Here is a 16,782-nt window from a genome sequence, read left to right as displayed (position 1 = left end):
ACCATTGGCCTCATGGTGAAATCCCTGAGCGGTTTCCTTCCTCTCCGGCAACTGAGTTAGGAAGGACACCTGTAGTTTTGTAGCAACCGGGCTCCTGAGTGGCGCAGCGGTCTAAGACACTRCATCTCAGTGCTAGAGGCGTCACTACAGACACCCTGGCTCAAACCCAGGCTGTATCACAACCGGCCATGATTGGGAGTCCCATAGGGCAGCGCACAATTGGCCCAGTGTCGTCCRGGTTTGACGGTGTAGGCTGTCATTGTAAATAAGAATTTGTTCTTAACCGACTTGCCTGGTTAGAAAAAATATTGATACACCATCCAAAGTGTAATTAATAACTTCACCATGCTCAAACGGGCATTCAATGTCTGCTTTTTTATTACATTTTTACCAATCTATAATAAGTGCCCTTCTTCGCGATGCATTGGAAAACCACCTGGTTGAATCTGTGTTTGAAATCCACTGCTTGACCATACAGATAATTGTGTCTGTGGGGTACAGAGATCAGGTAGTCTTTCAAAAATCATGTTAAATACTATTATTGCACTAGGGAGTCCATTAAATTTGTGACTTATGCAAATTTTTACTCCTGAATTTATTTAGGCTTGCCATAACAAAGGTTGAATACTTGACTCAAGACATTTCAGCTTTTAATAAATATTTCCACKTTGACATTTAGGTATTGTGTGTAGGCCAGTGACAARAAAATCTTAATTTAATCAATTTTAAATTCAGGCTGTAACACAACAAAATGTGGAAAAAGTCAAGGGGTGTGAATACTTTCTGAAGGCACTGTACATTTGGTTTGATCCTTGACATCCACCAGATACTCACAAGCCCAATTGATCAATTACCTTGAAATGTTAAAAATGTCATCTCGGAGTAATCCTTACATTCTCTTTAGAGCGGCTCAAATGTTTTCCCAAATGCAGATATTTTCACAGAATGAAGTCTGAATCACCAACAGCTGGCCGAAATATGTAGTTGATGGCTTTTTAATTTGTCACTATTGCGTCAGTCAGCGAGTGTTGAGAAATGTATACATCTGCACTGTGATGGGGGATAATGGTGATGAGATTAAGTTGAGTCTGTGGTGAGGCATTATTTGTTACTGTTGGCTGCCAACAGTAACAAAGACCCACCTAAAGGTCTCTGTTGAAGTGCTGTACAAGTAACTTATGTCTGGATTACTTTGATATGGTATCCCTTGTATATTACTTAATTCTTGTGTATTTTYATTCCTTGTGTTATTGAAATTATATATTTTTAACTCTTCATTGTTGGAAAAGTACTCGTAAGTAATAATCTTTACGGTAAAGTCTACACCGGTTGTATACGGTGCATTTGAAAACTAAAATTCGATTTGAAGTCCCCTGTAGAACAAGTGCTGTACAAGAATCGTCAGTTTTGATGAGTAACTTCAAAACCTATTAAAAATATTCATTTAAATGTTTTCCAATTTAAATCGGGAATTAGGATGCATTTTGTCTCCCCATATCAAATCTGGTATAATCAAAACCTCATAGCTTAAAGTAAAACAATTAATCTAATTTGTCACATACGCCCAATAAAACGGTGACTTAATCGTGAAACGCTTGATTACGAGCTCTTCCAGACAATACAGTTAAATAATAGAATGAAAAATAGTACCACAAATGGAATACAATACATAAGAATGGAGCTATATACAGAGTGTACCAGATCAATGTTCAGGTGTACGAGGTTTTTGAGGTAGTTGTGTACATGAAGGCAGGGTAAAGGGACTAGGAATCAGGATAGATCATAATACAAGTAAAATAAAGGACAGAGTAGCAGCAGCATAGTGTGTTGGTGTTGTGTACGTGAGGTTTTTTTGCATTAGTGTCAGTGCAGTGTGTGAGTGAGTATATAGTGTGTGTATATATAGTCTTGTGAATGTGGATAGTGTCAGTGCAAGATAGGTCAGTGCAGATAGTTAAAATGGTTACCCGGACTAACTATTTAGCAGTCTATTGGCTTGGGAATAGAAGCKGTCTCGGAGCCTRTTGGTCCAAGAGCCGATGCTCCGGTACCGTTTGCCGCACTGTAGTCTATGGCTTGCGTGGCTGGAGTCTTTGGCAATTTTTCTGGCCTTCCTCTGACACCGCCTGATATGGAGGTCCTGGATGGTAGGGAGCTTGGCCCCAGTGATGCACTGGGCTGTCAGCACTTCTGTAGTGCTTTGCGGTCAAGAGTGGTGCATTTGCCATACCAAGCGGTGATGCAGCCAGTCAACATGATGGTGCAGTCGTAGAACTTTGAGGATCCAAAAGGCCCACGCCAAATATTTTCAGACTCCTGAGAGGGAAGAGACGCTCTCGTGGTCTTTTCACGACTGTGTGGTCCATGTTAAGTTCTTAGTGATGTCAACACCAAGAAACTTGAAGCTCTCGTCCTGCTCCACTACAACCCTGTCGATGTGGATGGGGGCATGCTCTCCCCTCTCAAAAATKTAGTCCACAATCAGCTCATTGGTCTTACTGACATTGAGGGAGAGCTTGTTGTCCTGGCACAACACTGCCAAGTCTCTGACCTCCTCCCTTAAGGCTCCCATCGACATCCTTGTTCAGGCCTACCACCACGTCAGCAAACTTGGTGTTGGAGTTGTGGGTGAATAGGTAGTACAGGAGAAGACTAAGCACACACCCCAGAGGGGCCCACATGGTGGTTGTGTTGTGGCCTACCCTTATCACCTGGAGCCAGCCCGTCAGTGGGGATCTGATAGGTTGTCTCTGAAAATATTGATAATTATTACACTGCTGTTTACTCTGTCATCTATGCATAGTCACTTTAATAACTCCACCTACATGTACATATTACCTCGASTAACCTGTGCCCCCGCACATTGACTCTGTACCGGTACCCCGAATATAGCCTTGCTACTGATATTTTACTGCTGCTTTTTAATTATTTGTTACTTATTATTTTCCTTCTTAACTACATTGTTGGTTAAGGGCTTGAAAGTAAGCATTTCACTGTTGTAGTCAGCATGTGACATAAAATTTGATTTTGAATAAGAATGTCCAAGCTACTTCCCAAAACACTGTCAAACACCTTCCCGGTACATCTCAATAGATCAGTAGCACTGCTTGCTGGCTAAAGTTCTGTCCTACACTAGTAGTACCAGCTTCAAACATTTCTCAAAAGGTATACTTTCATTGGGTGCACTCTTTTGCAGCGGATGTCTGGTTATTAGCTGTGTGGGCAGAGTTGGCACTCGATATGCAATTTAGTAGTCTGGTGGCAAATGCCGATTGCCCCACTCACAACAGACCAGCTAGGAGTTAAAACTTTAATTTTTTAATGCTTGTGGTAGAGAACTTCTGATCATTAAGAAACATTAGAACCGCCACAAATCAATGCTCCCTTTATTGATCAGCGAATTTTTCCTGATCTATCGTCTTTTAGTTAGTGACGACATTCACCGCCCCGTGCTCTACAGTACTCAATTACAACGGCAAACTCTGCCTTCACTTATGTAGTTCAGTGTCCGCCGGCGGGGTAAAATAAGCACCCGCCCATTGAGAACAATGTCATTATGAGTATTGGCTGGACCAATCGCCGAGAATATATACTTTTATCCTACTCAGCCAGCTGTCAGGTAAAAAAAACACTGCCTTTTTAACTGCACATGAGATTTAATAGGTCAGGCTGACAAGCAAGCATCCAGTAACCAATTCTCATCCTTTTCCACTGGGGAGAAGGATGGAGCCCAACGCATACCATCACAAATGTAAACAATATGTTTTTACCCCACTTTTTATTTATTTATTACAATTAATTCAATTTTCCATATTTTCTTGTGTCGACTATTCCTTTCCTTTTCCATTTAAAACAAGTCAGTATATGACTATTCTTTTTAGAAACTGAAAAGTCCTGAAAAGGGTAGGGGAGGGAGGGTTACGAGTAAGGAAAGTAGGTAGGAGTGACGACCTCCCAGGTGTCTCTACACCAGGTGAGGAGACTTTCATATTTAATGTGAGATTCTTTCATTGGCTGGATCTTCTTTTCGCTCCACCGCTCTCGCTTTATTCTACGCTGTCCTCCGCGTCGTCTCCTTGCTCGCTGTCCATTAGCAAAGCGGCGTATTTACTGGCTGAGCTGAATTTCTGAAACAAAAAAAACTCAGATCAGGAGAGATCCTAACGTTGCTCATTTGGTCCCACATTACAATAAATGTCCTTAGTTATGCATTTTCATGGTACAGTGCTACTACAGGTAACGGGTCAAACACTTAAATACTGTCACAATGTGCACCTAAACTGCACATTGTATTATATATATATATATATATTTTTTTAAATCAGATTTAAGTGAGAAGTATTTGCTCCGTTATATTCCTGTTTGTGGCCCACCTGTTAGCTTGCACGATTCATGCCATTCTCCTTTTACCAATCATCAACAAGCTGTTTTCACCCACAGAACTGTCGCTGACTGGATGTTTTTTGTTTGTAGCACCATTCTCGGTAAACTCTAGACACAGTAGTGCGCGAAAAGGCCAGAAGACAGGCCGTTCTGGACATACTGGCACCGACAACCATACCACGCTCAGTCGATTGTTTTGCCCATTCTAACGTTCATCCGAACAGTAACTGAATGAGTTGATGCCCGTCTGCCTGCTTTATATAGCAACCCACGGCCAGACTCCACAGTTGTAAAGTTGGCTGATGTCCTTTGGGTGGTAGATCATTCTTGATACACAGTGAAACTGRAGAGCGTGAAAAACCCAGCAGCGTTGCAGTTCTTGACACAACCCGGTGCGCCTGTCACCTACCATACCCTGTTCAAAGGCACTCACTCTTTCTTGCCCATTCACCCTCTGAATGGCGCACGTACACAATCTGTCTCTCAATTGTCGAGGCCTAAAAATCCTTCATCTACACCGATTGAAGTAGATTTTAGTGACATTAATAAAAGGGATCACAGCTTTCACCTGGTCAGTCTCATGGAAAGAGCAGATGTTCATAATGTTTAATCCTCAGACATATATATGCACACACACAGTACCAGTCAAAAGTTGATACCTACTCATTCAAGGTTCCTTTACTATTTCCTACATTGTAGAATGGTGAACACATCAAAACTATAGAATCATGTAGTAACCAAAAAAAGTGTTAAACAATTCAATATATATTTTATATATTTGAGATTCTTATAAGTAGCCACTTTGCCTTGATGACAGCTTTGCACACTCTTGGCATTCTCTCAACCAACTTCATGAGGAATGCTTGTTCAACAGTCTTGAAGGACTTCCCACATATGCTGAGCACTTGTTGGCTGCTTTTCCTTCACTCTGCRGTTTAACTCATCCCAAACCATCTCAATTGGGTTGAGGTCAGGTGATTGTGGAGACCAGGACATCTGATGCAGCACTCCATCACTCTCCTTCTTGGTCAAATAGCCCTTACACAGCCTGGAGGTGTGTTGGGTCATTGTCCTGTTGAAAAACAAATGATAGTCCCACTAAGTGCACACAAGGTGGGATGGCGTATCGCTGCAGAATCACCCCCACACCATCACACCTCCTCCATGCTTCAGTCTGAACCACATGCAGAGATCATCCGTTCACCTACTCTGCGTCTCAAAAAGATACGGCGGTTGGAACCAAAAATCTCACATTTTAACTACTCAGACCATAGGACAGACTTCCACCGGTCTAATTTACATTTCTCGTGTTTCTTGGCCCACGCAAGTCTTCTTTGCTGCAATTTGACCATGAAGGCCTGATTCAGTCTCCTCTGAACAGTTGATGTTGAGATGGTGTCTGCTACTTGAAAAGCTACTGTGAAGCATTTATTTGGGCTGCAATCTGAGGTGCAGTTACTCATGAGAGCCAGATTCAYAGGGCTTGATGGTCTTTGAGACTGCACTTGAAGAAACTTTCAACATTCTTGAAATTAAAAAACATTTTGGGAAAAAAAGGACAACTCAGCTCCAGCATTCATTGAATCAGATAGCTTATTCATCAGAAAACCAACTGATATTGCAAACTACTTTATTTTTTAATTGGCAAGATTAGCAAACGTAGGCATGACATGCCAAAAACAAACACTAACACATCCAAGTTTATCTGACCAAATTATGAAAGACAAGAATTGTACTTTTGAATTCCGTAAAGTGAGTGTGGAAGACGTGAAAAAAAGTATTGTCTATTAACATGACAAGCCACCGGTGTCTGACAACTTGGAAAAGTTAGTTTCAGAGTGGGTGGCAAGGAATAAGCTAGTCCTAAATATTTCTTAAACTAAAAGCATTCTTTTTGGGACAAACCATTCACTAAACCCTAAATCTCAACTAAATCTTGTAATAAATCATATGGAAATTGAGCAAGTTGAGATGACTAAACTGCTTGAAGTAACCCTGGATTGTAAACTGTCATGGTCAAAACATATTGAGTCAAGAGTAGTTAAGATGGGGAGAAGTCTGTCTATAACAAAGCGCTGCTCTGCCTTCTTAACACTATCAACAAGGCAGGTCCTACAGGCCCTAGTTTTGTCGCACCTGGACTACTGTTAAGTCGTGTGGTCAGGTGCCACAAGAAAGRACTTAGGAAAGTTGCAATTGACTCAGAACAGGGGAGCACGGCTGGCCCTTGGATGTACAGAGAGCTAATATTAATAATATGCATGTCAATCTCTCCTGGCTGAAAGTGGAGGAGAAATAGACTTCATGACTACTTTTATTTAAGAGAGGTATTGACATGTTGAATGCACTGAGCTGTCTGTTTTAACTACTGGCGCAAAGCTCAGAAACTAATGCATATCCCACAAGACGTCTCTTCACAGACTCTTCACAGTCCAGAACAAACTATGGGAGGAGCACAGTACTACATAGAGCCATGACTACATGGAACTCTATTCCACATCAAGTAACTGATGAAAGCAGTAAAATAAAAATAAAAAACACACCTTATGGAACAGCAGGGACTGCGAAGCAACAAACATAGGCACATGCATACACACACGATAACATATGCACTATACACAGATTTTGTACTGTAGATATGTAGTAGTGGTGGAGTAAGGGCCTGAGGGGGCACAGKCTGTTGTGAAATCTGTGAATGTATTGTAATGGGGATCCTAAATAAAAACAAATACAACAACTGATTGGCTCAACAAGGCACACCTGTTAATTGAAATGCAATCCAGGTGACTGCCTCATTAAGCTGGTTGAGAGAATGCCAAGAGTGTGCAAAGCTGTCATCAAGGCAAAGGGTGGCTACTTTGAAGAATCTCAAATATAAAATAGATTTTGATTTGGTTAACACTTTTTGGTTACTAAATGATTCCATGTGTTATTTCATAGTTGTATTCACTATTATTCTACAATGTAGAAAATAATAAAAAGAAAAACCCTAGAATGAGTAGGTGTCCAAACTTATGACTGGTACTGTATTTACACATTTTAGTAGGACAATGTAAAGTCCATTATTCATCTGAMGAGTAGGAATTGGGCTGTATGAGAAGGTTTCAATCCTAAGCAACCTGCATACATACCATCATAGCTACTGTAGTTGGTCAAAGCTGTGTGGTGGAAAACCTTGGTGGAGCATGCATTGTGGTGCTCATGTGAATTTATTTTCTTTTCCTGCTTCAGACCAATGCCTACTTCACACTTAACATAATTTTTAGTTTCCATTATTTTTACACCGGAAAGTGATTACAGATTTCCACATGCAAAAGGTGTCTTCAGAAATGTAATTTGCACTTCAAAGTGTAAATTGTCTCAATTTAATGTCCAGAACCCGGTTTCGCAAAAGCATCTTAATGCTAAATTCACCCGTAGGACCTTCGTAGCCACCTTGTTAAATTTCAGAGCCTTTTTCCAAAACCATTGTAACAAAAGTTGTACTTAAAACACAAATTTACCTCAGAGCACTCGTAGAACAGCTAACTGGGTCGTTCAATGCTTTTTTTTGCCCTTCCGTGTCACTTCATACATACTCTGCCCGATAAACAAAGAATCAAGATTGACCACCGATAACTTCAGAACGAAGTTGACTACAATACCAAGTCGCTAATGTCTTTGCAATTGTTATAAACAAGCAAAGGGTAAAAAGATGCTTCAAATGAAAACCGAGATAACTGCATTAAAGACAATTGGCTACATAGGCCTATATTATTCAATCATAATGAAATCMTTTTCATGTTCAATCAGTTGAGTTCCATTTAGCTAATTGTATGCTGTAATTTTTGCCTCAATTCCATGGTATAGGACTAACATGTGCGCAATGTGACAAATATTTGATTTAGTGCATAGCCTAAGCATTAAAATAACACCGACTACACCACTCGTGTTACAAAATAAATTTAGAAACCTATATTATTCAATTATTGCACCCACTGCTMGCGAGCAGTTACCAAGGGCTAAAATAGAAGTCAGTTCTATTTGTGACGCAGATCGCGCTGCAAGTCCTGCCTCTCCCATCTTCTCATTGGTTTATAGAAGCAGATACCCACGTGCCATCTCCTCATTGGTTATACCCACGYGGGTGATTGAAAGAAACTGTGTTGTCGGTCRTCTTGGTAATACTATGAAAGTTTAGATGCCACTCACCATAAAGTTCAAAGAAGAAAAATCCTYGAAGGAGGAAAGATGACTAGAAACGATTCGGTTGCCCGTTTTATGTGTGGATTAATTGTCGCAGTAGAGGACCTTGTGCATTTCAGGTAAAATAACTCAATGTTTAACTTATTTGGGACTAGGGGGAAGTATTGAGTAGCTTGGATGAATAAGGTGCCCAAAGTAAACTGCCTGCTACTCAGGCCCAGTTGCTAATATATGCATATTATTAGTAGATTTGGATAGAAAACACTCTGAAGTTTCTAAAACTGTTTGAATGATGCCTGTGAGCATAACAGAACTCATATGGCAGGCAAAAACCTGAGAAAAAATCCAACCAGGAAGTGGGAAATCTGAGGTTTGTAGTTTTTCAAGTCATTGCCTATCGAATATACAGTGTCTATGRGGTCATATTGCACTTCCTAAGGSTTCCACTAGATGTCAACAGTCTTTAGMCCCTTGTTTCAGGCTTCTACTATGAAGGGGAAGCGAATAAGAGCTGTTTGAACCAGTGGTCTGGCAGAATGCCATTAGTTTAGTCACGTGAGAGCGAGCTGCGTTCCCTTTCATTTCTAAAGTCAAAGGAATTGTCCGGTTGGAATATTATTGCCGATTTATGATAAAAACATCCTAAAGATTGATTATATACATCGTTTGACATATTTCTATGAACTGTAATGGAACTGTTTTGACTTTGTCTGGACTAAGTGCCTGCGCCTTGTGAATTTGGAATTGTTAAGTGAACGCGCAAACAAAAAGGAGGTATTTGGACTTAAATGATGGACTATATCGAACAAAACAAACATTTATTATGGAACTGGGATTCCTRGGAGTGCATTCCGATGAAGATCAAAGGTAAGTGATTAATTTGAACGCTATTTCTGACTTGTGACACCTCTCCTTGGTTTGAAAATGGCTGTATGGTTTTCTGTGGCTAGGCGCTGACCTAACATAATCRCATGGTGTGCTTTTGCCATAAATCCTTTTTGAAATCGGTTGGATTTACAAGAAGTTTATCTTTAAAAATKGTGTAYAATACTTGTATGTTTGTGGAATTTTAATTATGGGATTTCTGTTGTTTTGAATTTGGCGCCCTGCAATTTCACTTGCTGTTGTCGAGGTGGAACGCTACCGTCCCACTGGTGCCAGAGAGGTTAACAGKCAATCCCAACATTTTCAAATCCAATTGTCACTTTATGGATGCTATAACCTCATTTTAATCCGACGTCTTCAATCTGAGCTAGGTAGGCACAGAAAATACTCAGTCAATTGCTAATGACCCTGTTAAAAACATCCAGTATGTGGTTCTCGGTAAAGGCCGGAACGGCTCAGGACGAGGGGCAGGAAGTGTGTTGTATATCTCCAATCAAGTCGATTGGCTTAGATATGATGGTTGGGAGAATTTAATAACATTGAGCTTTAACCAATGCCTATCGCCCCCACAATAATATGTGTGGGTAACTATTTATATAAATATCAGTAAACTTTTCATTAAGCGGGACCCATGTTTTTCCCTGATGTGTGAATTTTGCAATAAAAGCCAAAAAGAAAGAACAAAAAGACTGAGGAAAAAGCTGGCGACATTGAGGGATACTCTAAAAGATTGGTTCCATGGGCAGTTTCAGTAGAACACTGAAGCCAATGTGAGAAGATTATGGGGTAAAGGACTGAAGACAGTTTGGGGGACAGGTTCAGTGAAAGASGAAATTGTTCAGGGGGAGTTTCAGGTTTTGAAAACTGAACTCAACTGTGTGGGAGTTTGAGGAAAATCCAAATCCACTATGGGGTGGGTCAAGAGCACTTGATGTGACACCAGGACTCACGGGAGTTGGGGACTCTTCGTATTTCTTTGGCTCTGGTGCTGGTCTTGAGTCCCGGTCTCTTCTGTTATCCTTTCTACAATCAGAATAAACACTAAGTTAAACTTCACTGTCCAGCTAAGTCTTGAGGGTCAGCGCCTGTGAGTGCACTAGCACACCGTTCAACAGTATGACACCAAATCTTTCCCAGTCAAATTGATCCAATATAATCCACTCATAACTGTAAATGCAGGAGAAGACTAATAGTATTCACAATCTCTCGTATAACCTCTAAAGGCTGGTTAACAGTTAGTCATCAATAGGAGTGTTTTCGCCGGTCCTCAAGTAGGCTACCCCAAACATGACATTTGTTACACCCCCACACAAGCTTGCCTACTCAACTAATGATCAAGCTCAGGTGTGATTGTATGGGGCTTGATAAAAAAAAATTGTTAGGGAAAGGAATCGAGGATCACTGCCTAACATTGGTGTGAAAAAACATGGTTATGTACACAACCTAAAGCACTTCCATCCAGTTTAAAGAGTAATTTGTGAGATTTCTTTTAGTGTGTGATGACATGCAAGAAACCCCCACATCTACTCAAGCCTGCAAGACAAAGTTTTTTTTAAAGGCAAAAATCAGCCAGTAATTTAATCAGGGATATTTTCGTTCATGGAATTAGCTAGCTAAACAGTTATTTTATTCCCTAAAACAAATCAGTTCAGTTATTACGGTTACCATAACAAGGAACTACAACCTTTAGGAGCAGGTAATAATTCTATACCAGGGGTCTCCAACCTTTTCTAGCATGAGAGCTACTTAAAAAAAAAACATCACAAGCTAGCTTTCAAATAGGCACATTCTCCTCTCCCCTGTAACTCATCTGCAACTCCTCCCCAGGTCCTTAGTGTACAAGAGAAAGTAGCACACTAAGTTCTGCCAATATACTTGGTAAAACAATGTTTGTTTTAACCAACTCTAAAGGGGGGCCCGATAAAATGTGATTTCCCCCTAAATTGTTTAATATTCTTTAAATTAAGTTCGGTCAAATTCTGGTTTTAAATTTTTGGGGGAATTGTCACTCAATTTGTTGTTCATAGAGAAACAACAAAATTGGATGTTCAGAGTCCATGTCCATGCTTTAATCAAATCCGATTTATTTTATATGTAGCTCAGATTTGTTATTTTTTTTGTTCAATTACCCTTTAATTGCACATCTAGCGAGTGAGGAATGTGCCATCTAAATTTGCCGGTCTAGCGATGATTTTGTACTGCTCATGTCATAAATGTTTGCAAATAAATAGATAAATGTACTTAATAACATTTAATTGAGAAAGTATGTGTCAACCCACAAGGCAGTTATCACATCAGTGACAGACAAACGTGTGCACCACACAGACAGGGGCAATATTGATGGAAATTAATTGGCAGATAGTGTTAGTTTTGGCTAGTTGGGAGCTTGGGGTGTCTGACACTTGTGAGATTTGTTAATGAAAGTTTGCGGTGGAACACGTGAAAATCGCATGTACTTTCAAAATTGTTTGGCAAGCTACTCATTAGGTGGGCTGCGAGCTACTGTAAGAGACCCCTGTTCTGTAGCCGCATCAATTATTTGTCAATATTTACATAAGTCAACATTTCTGTGTTTGTGACATGATGTTCAAATCCTCCAAATGATCATTTTGTGCTTTTGTAGTGGAGGTAAGCGAGTCCTAATGCTGTGCCGTCATGTTCGGGAGAGCCAAGAGTTGAGAAATTACAGCTTGCATCCGTAATATCCTCACTGAGGAGAGTATTAGGCCCTAGTGAAGGCACTTCCATTAGGCTAGCAAGCATTTAACCTAATAATAGGGGCAATTGCATTGCTTTTAACTTTCTTAATTTCCAACAGTTGACATACCGACCAGAAACCAGTCTTTAGAGGTGCCCTGGCTGCAATACCCTCCCTGCCTGTTCCACTATTGCCGCTCGTTTTGGGCTGACCTGTCTTCCTCCCTTCGTCGATCTCTGTTGGCCCCTTCTCCTCGGCCCCGCCCTGCTCCAGGCCCCGCAGCCCCCCCTCTCCCCCGTGGGGGGCCCCGGTCCCGACGCACACCGTCCACTTTATTCTCTTCTGGAAGGGAGAGCCCAAACAGTGAGGATGGAGGGAGGGGTTTGGGTGGCTGGAACTCCACTTAAGGCTACACTCCACAATAGCATTCCACACCGCCTCTGGCCCAGGGTTGCATTCAAGATCGTAACATTTGCAGTTAAGCAAAACATGTATTGTCAAATGGGAGGTTCACACGTCTAACTTCTGTGATCTTGAATACAACCCAGGCCTAGGGAACCCATTTTCCTTAATGGCMGCAGGGTCTGCTGCTTTTGCTGACTTGACAAACGTCACCTGATTAATAAACTATATCCATTAAAAAATTAATAATCTTACGTCATTACCCAGGAGCTAACCACATATTAATGGAAGAATCTGTCAAGAGCTTGACMACAGGGTCATGTTCAGGAGGCACAAACGAGAACTTTCAAAACATATTATGGGAAGGGGTGTTGAAGGTTGAAAATTAGGTGTTTGGTGCCTACAGAGCACAACCCTGGGAAAGAATCAGACACTGCACCCATACAGGATCAAGGGTTCCCCACTTTAACTTTACACCAGGGCTGCCCAGTTTGGTTCCTGCTACCTCTTCTCTCCTGGGTTTTATACCAACTGATAATTCAGTAAATTAGAGTTGGATTCCAATACTTCAAAGTTGCTTCTGATGTCCCATCACAATCAATTTGAAATAATTTTGTGAAATACTGGTGGGCAAGGTAGTTGGGACCTTCCATATTGCTTTTTGCCAACCCTTCAAACCAGTGCTTTAGTTGCAATAWGGAGTCCTGAGATAGCTAGCCAATGAAACAGGCAAGAGAACCAACAGGAGAGATTATCCAGAACCATAATTGGGCAGTGCTACACTATTTTGATCCATGTTAGTCAAGTTGTGGCCTCGTCCCAATCCACCCAATCGCCCCTGCTTTAGCTAAATCACCAAACCCAGAGAAAGTGGAAAAAAATCAATCATTTCCTTTTAGAATTGGAATGTGATGTTAGATATCACAATCCAGCAGTCATTCAAGGGCGAGGGGGTGAATAAAACCCCAAAGTGTCAGTAACACTCACGCTTGACTTCAGAGCAAAATCTCTTAATCTGAGAGTAGGACCGAAAGGCCTAGTTGGTCCACTCTGGGATTAGATTAGGACAAAGTCTCCATTACACCTTATTTGGAATGAACCACTAACAAAAACACAAGTTCTTTGCAGTCCGAGTGCCTTACCCCTTCCAGATCCTCTTTCATCTGCAGAACTTGAGCTGAAAGAGACCGGACATTCAGACCTTTAGCTAGCTCGCTTGCAAAGCAAAAAGTCCAAGCATTTTTTTTGCCTCAGTCACTATAAGACAGGCTTTTGGTAATGATGTGACAAATTGGCCACACCGTTATCTACAGATGCTATACAATATACAAGACGTATAAGAACGTGTTCTGACCTCAGTTTGGGACATGCCGCGTCACTGGGGGAGACAGGGGTGGACCCTGCGCTCACCGCAGGGCGCTTGGCCCAGGCATTCTCCTTGGGTGGTGGTGCGGGCATCACCTTGAGGGGCTCCTTGGAGGAAGATGTGGAAGAGTTGGCGGAAGTAGGGCGAGCTCCGGGAGAGGGAGGGTCGTCCTCCTTACCACTGAATACTTCATTCTCAACTGATCGCTCGCTCTCTCTGCGCCGCGAGACTGGACAAAAGAGGGTGAGATTTCAGTATTAAAACTGACTGTTTGGGTTGTCTCGGGCGTAAAAGGGGCTACCTCTGCKCCTCTCCTTTAACTTGTATTGAAAACAAATTTGCAAAAAAAGGAATACGTTATATTCACCCATGCCGTCTTTTTAGTTCGGTGCAGACGGAAGAGGAAAGGAAGGCATACACACAGTAACAGTCGGAAGTACTCATTCAAGGGTTTTTCTTTATTTTTACTATTTTCTAAATTTTTKAATAATATTGAAGACATCAAAATTCTGAAATAACACATATGGAATCATATAGTAACCAAAAACATGTTAAAATCAAAATATATTTTATATGAGATTCTTCAAAGTAGCCACACTTTGCCTTGACAGCTTTGCACACTCTTGGCGTTCTCTCAACCAGCTTCATGAGGTAGTCACCGGGAATGCATTTCAATTAACAGGTATACTTTATTAAAAGTACATTTTGGAATTCCTTTCCTTCTTAATGCGTTTGAGCCAATCAGTTGTTGTGACAAGGTAGGGGTGGTATACAGAAAAACCTATATTACGGCAAGAACAGCTCAAATAAGCAAAGAGAAATGACAGTCCATCATTACTTTAAGACATGATTGTTAGTCAATACGGACTTTGAAAGTTTCTTCAAGTGCAGTCGCAAAAACCATCAAGCGCTATGATGAAACTGGCTCTCATGAGGACCGCCACAGGAAAGGAAGACCCAGAGTTACCTCTGCTGCAGAGGATGGCCATTAGTTACCAGCCTCAGAAATCAGCAATTAACAGCACCTCAGATTGCAGCCCAAATAAATGTAAGACATCTCAACTAGGGCTGCACCGATATTTCCCTTGCAAAAAAAACCCAGATACATAAAGTTGGCAGCCTTAAGCATTCTAGTACAGTTAAATAGTTGAAACACACACTGACCAAAAAGTTGGCATTTACGTATGTCCCCATTACCAGTAAAACAATCAAAACCTATTTCTTTCACTTACTTGCTGTGCGGTTTCATTGTTAATTTGTTTAATTCTCAACCAGGATTTCAAACATGTCAGTGAAGTTTCAGCTGTCTGTGGCCTCTGTCGTGGGTCCTCTGTGCGCACGCACCATCACTGTGTCCGTTTCCRTCTTGTCCAGCTGTGTAACTTTTCACGTAAACCAGATTTCATGTCTGCATCCAAGTAGCAGTCCTTGTACCTACCGTAGAGCATGGTGGCAACACCGTAGAGGCTCAGAGAGAATGCCACCAAATCGCTTGTTCACGGCCTCTAGTAGAGTACTTTTGCAAGTTAACCCTACGGACTGTGTCGGCAGTTTTGTTGATCAGATGCTTCAGTGCCATGACAGAGGGTATCACGTCTGCTTCAAACGCAGTTGATGAGCTTATTTCTCGAGTCAGTTCGAATGGAGCTAGGAGTGTGTTCATGTTTTCAATGAGAGTCCACTGGTTTGTGCTGATAGTGTCAGGTAACTCCGTCTACGTACACGCCAAGCACTTCTTTATATTCCAGCAGGCTCTCCATGTAAAAAGTACTGTTCCATCTGGTGGAAACATCTTGCTTAAGCCTATTTGTTTTCACTCCAAGATGCTCCTGTATTGCTTGCAGGCTGTGAGTATTTAAAATGACCCACTATCTTCCTACCTGTTGCCACTGTCAGATATGCCGCTTTTTTATTTATTTATTTTATTTCACCTTTATTTAACCAGGTAGGCAAGTTGAGAACACGTTCTCATTTACAATTGTGACCTGACCAAGATAAAGCAAAGCAGTTCGACACATACAACACATAGTTACACATGGAGTAAAACAAACATACAGTCAATAATACAGTGAAAAATAAGTCTATATACAATGTGAGCAAGTGAGGTGAGATAAGGGAGGTGAAGGCAAACAAAATATATATATATATATAAATAAAAATATAAAAAAGGCCATGGTGGCGAAGTAAATACAATATAGCAAGTAAAAACACTGGATTGGTTGGTTTGCAGTGGAAGAATGTGCAAAGTAGAGATAGAAATAATGGGGTGCAAAGGAGCAAAATAAAATAAGTAAATACAGTAGGTAAAGAGGCAGTTGTTTGGGCTAAATTATAGATGGGCTATGTACAGGTGCAGTAATCTATGAGCTGCTCTGACAGCTGGTGCTTAAAGCTAGTGAGGGAGATAAGTGTTTCCAGTTTGAGATATTTTTGTAGTTCGTTCCAGTCATTGGCAGCAGAGAACTGGAAGGAGAGGCGGCCAAAGGAAGAATTGGTTTTGGGGGTGACCAGAGAGATATACCTGCTGGAGCACGTGCTACAGGTAGGTGCTGCTATGGTGACCAGCGAGCTGAGATAAGGGGGGACTTTACCTAGCAGGGTCTTGTAGATGACCTGGAGCCAGTGGGTTTGGCGACGAGTATGAAGCGAGGGCCAGCCAACGAGAGTGTACAGGTCGCAGTGGTGGGTAGTATATGGGGCTTTGGTGACAAAACGGATGGCACTGTGATAGACTGCATCCAATTTATTGAGTAGGCTTTGGGCCAAAACATTCGTTTACAGCCAGTTGCAGCGTGTGTACCATGCATGGCAAACTGGAGACTCCGCATTCTTCCAAAGCCTTTGTCATGTTACGTGTATTATC

General features: G+C 41.4%; 1 protein-coding gene across 8 annotated transcripts in view; it reads right to left on the bottom strand.

Moving 5' to 3' along the window:
* Positions 1–3,761: 3,761 nt before the first annotated feature.
* LOC111970455 (eukaryotic translation initiation factor 4B) overlaps positions 3,762–16,782 on the bottom strand; it is a 37,325-nt gene continuing 24,304 nt past the window's right edge. For 2 of the 8 annotated variants that reach the window (XM_023997197.2, XM_023997198.2), the window contains exons 11-15: positions 13,908–14,148; positions 13,696–13,730; positions 12,364–12,493; positions 10,329–10,476; positions 3,762–4,127 (exon numbers count right to left, since the gene is read on the bottom strand). In XM_023997197.2, coding sequence (XP_023852965.1) covers positions 4,047–4,127; positions 10,329–10,476; positions 12,364–12,493; positions 13,696–13,730; positions 13,908–14,148 — 635 coding nt within the window. In that variant the 3' untranslated portion in view covers positions 3,762–4,046. The remainder of the gene's footprint in view (positions 4,128–10,328; positions 10,477–12,363; positions 12,494–13,695; positions 13,731–13,907; positions 14,149–16,782) is intronic. The other 6 variants (XM_023997199.2, XM_023997200.2, XM_023997201.2 and 3 more) reach the window with 6 other exon arrangements.

This window comes from Salvelinus sp. IW2-2015, linkage group LG11, assembly GCF_002910315.2.
Source record: "Salvelinus sp. IW2-2015 linkage group LG11, ASM291031v2, whole genome shotgun sequence".
Taxonomy (NCBI): Eukaryota; Metazoa; Chordata; class Actinopteri; order Salmoniformes; family Salmonidae; genus Salvelinus; species Salvelinus sp. IW2-2015.
Note: the sequence above shows the minus strand (reverse complement) of the source record. Positions and strands in the feature narration are given on the sequence as shown.